The sequence below is a fragment of the Hevea brasiliensis genome, chromosome 16 (assembly GCF_030052815.1).
Source record: "Hevea brasiliensis isolate MT/VB/25A 57/8 chromosome 16, ASM3005281v1, whole genome shotgun sequence".
NCBI lineage: Eukaryota > Viridiplantae > Streptophyta > Magnoliopsida > Malpighiales > Euphorbiaceae > Hevea > Hevea brasiliensis.
Window position 1 is genome coordinate 68,975,182 of NC_079508.1, and position 3,686 is coordinate 68,978,867.

The 3,686-nt window shown below is 34.7% G+C and overlaps 1 protein-coding gene across 1 annotated transcript; it reads right to left on the reverse strand.

Moving 5' to 3' along the window:
• Positions 1-1,136, reverse strand: LOC110645934 (protein LURP-one-related 11). The gene is made up of 3 exons (XM_021799211.2): positions 798-1,136; positions 479-694; positions 1-377 (listed from the first exon to the last, which is right to left on the reverse strand). Exons 1-3 carry the CDS (start codon positions 1,035-1,037, stop codon positions 243-245), a joined length of 591 nt encoding a protein of 196 aa, XP_021654903.2. The 5' UTR covers positions 1,038-1,136; the 3' UTR covers positions 1-242.
• Positions 1,137-3,686: the final 2,550 nt, after the last annotated feature.

The window sequence follows — 3,686 nt, forward strand, 5'->3', positions numbered from 1 at the left end:
TTTGATGGAATTTTTTGATATTGATTTTTTTTTTTTGGTATATAATTACAAACTGTACTAGAGCCACATTTGAGCTCTGTATGTACAGTAAAAAATTGGGGAAAATAGATCCAATCCTCAGGCAAATAAAAAGAAAAATCCTTTAGATCAGCAAAATTCAAGAGTTAGTAAACGAGGGAAAAAGAATTTCATTCTCTGCTCCATATTCTGAACCAGCTTGCACCTTCATGGAAGACTAATGCTCACAATTTGTGATGAATTAATCCACAAACAGTGACTAGAGCCATGATAAAGGAGTGATCAACCTCAGGTTCCACCACTAAGGTCAATACATCATCTCCCAATACTATTCCTGAAGATGTTTGCTTTCTTGTGACCTGAAAAAAAAACCAGTCACAGAATCCAACTGTTAGTTGCCATCTTATGAATAGGGCATAATATGAACTACAGTGACTAAAGTTTGAAATAAAAATCTCACCTTTGCAACTAGTCTTCCGTTGCTGTCTGTGATCTTGAAAGCTGATTTCCCAGCCGAGGCTTCCAACTTGTAGCAACCAGATCTAACAGCAATTTCACAAGATAAATCGCCCTTGAAAATTCCTGAGCTTTTTCTCACTTGGAAGAAAGGCTTCTGAGATTTTAATTTCAACCCATCACATCTGTAACCCTTCCATTGTCTGAAAAACCAAAGTTTCTGCACAAAGATAAAGAAAATCATCTTTCTGTGACCAAAGAGGTAGCTAGTATCATAAACTTATGAGAGCACACATCATGGTTTTAGAAATGAATCAACATACCCTTATGGTGAACAGGACTCTGCCCTTGAGATCCATGAGATAGACCTCCCTGCTTCCTTTCTTGTCATAGTTATCTACACGATAAACAATCTCTCCATTTTGATTATAAACAGTGCATCCATTTGTGTGCATCACAAGGGATTTCATCCATACAGTAAATGTCTCTGCCTCTGAAGTGATGTAAGAAGTAGAGAAAGAGCAAGAAGATTCAGCAGGTGGAAGAGGGTGAATTTTGGCCATTTGAGAAGGATGTGATGGAAAGACTTGGTTATTCCTTGGATCTTGCAGGCTACTCAATTTGCTGTTTTTAGGCTTTGAATGCTTTCTAGTTTATATATATGGTGAAGCCAGCCATGAGAAAGGGATACAATAATATAAATATAGCTAGTTCACTAATTAATTTATTTTAAAATGGTTATGCTATTATATTAGATACTTAATCACGCTTAAGGTACGCATGTATGTAGTTTATTTTAAGTAAATTTTGTTTTAAAGATAATCCCGAAATTAATATATATATATTTAAGCTAATAAAATTTAAGTTTTAAATCAAATTGAGTTTGAGTTTGTGCAGAATTGAATGAAAATCTAACCAGCCTAATTTCAACTTTTCAAGCCGTATTAAAAAGATGAAGAGAAGGCACACGGCTGACTAGACCAGAGAGAGATAGCCTCTTTATAACATTAATTTTTTAAATATTTATTTATTAGTATTAATGTCTTACATTTTATTAGTCACTTTCAGTCCACTGTTTGATATCAACATTGTAATTAACGCAAGATTAATTCATCCTTCCAGATAAAATTGACTATGTAATTACATTCTAAGATGAGGATCACATACTCTTTACTATGCAACTCACATGAATTAAGTATTATAATATATGGTCAATTCACATTATTTTCAATTAGAAATGTCATTCAATCTCATATTAATTATGAATAAAAATGTGTGAAATTATGAGAATTAGCCTATATTAATAAAATTGTCATGATTATTTCTTAATATTAATTAATTAAATAATTTTTTCAATTTAACAAGTAATTTTCAAGTAAGAATATAGAATTTAAAGTACAAATTACAGTTTAAATAAGAAAATAATAATATGAAATCGTTTCCTCTTACTATCAATAAATTAACGTAGTCTTGATATTAAAGACAATTATTTTCACCTTGAAAGTAATAAATTAGAAGTATTTGTTGCACAAATTAATGGAAGCCACTATGTGCAATGCAGGCCTGAAAGCAAAGAGAGAAATAGAGGTCCCATTCCCCAAGCTTAGCAAGAACAGCATACAGCTGTGGATGAAAGACCCATATGCTGAAGATTGTGGGAAGAAGAGGAAGCAAAAGGGTATGTACGTTAACATCAAGTGCTTGGAGTAGTTGGCATATGTTGGGCTAAATGGGGAGCATGAATATTCAGTGCTACATCTAATATTCTGTACATGCATATTGTCTCTCATATTAATTATCTTCAGGCCATAGCGCTTCATAACCCTTGTTGTCGGCCGTCTTACCTTTCTCTGGCCACTCTTGCTGGCTGCTGCCCTTTTTTTGTGACAGCTGCATTATTTTCTGGCAAACATGAATCGGTTCCCTCTCTACATATTTATGAGAAGATTCAAGAGACACACCTAGCTACATTTGCACCTAGCTACATATTCTTTGAGTTGGCATCATCTCCACGGCACAACATGGAAATTTTTTATAGGTATATATATCAATTTCTTTTGCTTAGTTTTCAGTTTGAATTTTCACATCACAAAAAGCGATGATAATAATGCTGATGCGAGTCTCTTTTAACCGGTCTAAAAAGTGATGTAAGTCTGCATGCACAAAAAAACATGTGAGGTCAATGACCTATTGACCTGTCACGATCCAAATTATGGGCCGAATCAGCATTAGGACCTGGGCCAGCCTAAAGTCCCCGAGACCCGTAGTAAGCCTAACTATTACTAAACCCAACTCTAAGGCCCATTTGGGTCCAATTTCAAGAATTCAACCGAATAGAGTCCGGCCATAAAATAGACTTTTTAACGGGAGTTTTTTACTCATCCGACCTGTAAACACAATATATAATCAATTAGGGAGTTCAGCTCACCCTCCACATACTCAAATGTCATAAAAATAAATGGGAGCTCAGCTCCCTCATCCAGTCCAACATATATGCATATAATAAGTTTACAGGTTCAACATGGTAATTATATTACAAACCCCAAATCAAATGAATATTTTTAATACATGCGGAATTCTAGGAGTTAACAGAATTATACAAACATTAATAGACGACCTGTGAAGAAGAAAATCAGGTTAACCACAACAATAATCCTCCTGTAGCTTGGAAAAATAATGAACAAGAGTGAGCGTTCGACTCAGAGAGTAAAATATCAATTTTAACCATAATCTCTATAACTATCTAAAGCTAATGCACCCTGTAGAGTGAAATGCAATATCGACAATATTTTCACATCATAATAGAAAAAAGGTAATTTGGAGCACTCACACACCCAGTAATGTCAAATCATAAATATATGAGAGCTGATCCCCTATACAGCTTTCTTTAATTCAACCTGTGCCAGCGAAGAACTAAAGCCGGACTTTCGCTTAATAAACCAAATACGGGGTCCTAGCGAAGAATTCAAGCCGTGTCTACCCCGAAGGACTGGGTTCCAGTGAAGATCTCAAGCCGTGTCTACCCATCCTGTCCATATCCAATACTATACCACACGCACGCACACTGCTCCAAATTACCACAAACACATCCATGGCACTTTAACAATTGTGAATGCAACATAAATCGTGCCTAGAGTTTAACTACATAGATATATATATATATATATATATATATATATATATATACACACACACACATATAAGTGATACAT

What these genes read in the sequence shown, in the direction of transcription:
- LOC110645934 (XM_021799211.2), bottom strand. Translation starts at nt 1,037, where the DNA reads ATGGCCAAAATTCACCCTCTTCCACCTGCTGAATCTTCTTGCTCTTTC. An exon ending in GAGTCCTGTTCACCATAAGG is followed by an intron (nt 695 to 797) that starts GTATGTTGATTC and finishes ATCTTTGTGCAG; the next exon opens with AAACTTTGGTTTTTCAGACA. An exon ending in ACGGAAGACTAGTTGCAAAG is followed by an intron (nt 378 to 478) that starts GTGAGATTTTTA and finishes TTTTTTTTTCAG; the next exon opens with GTCACAAGAAAGCAAACATC.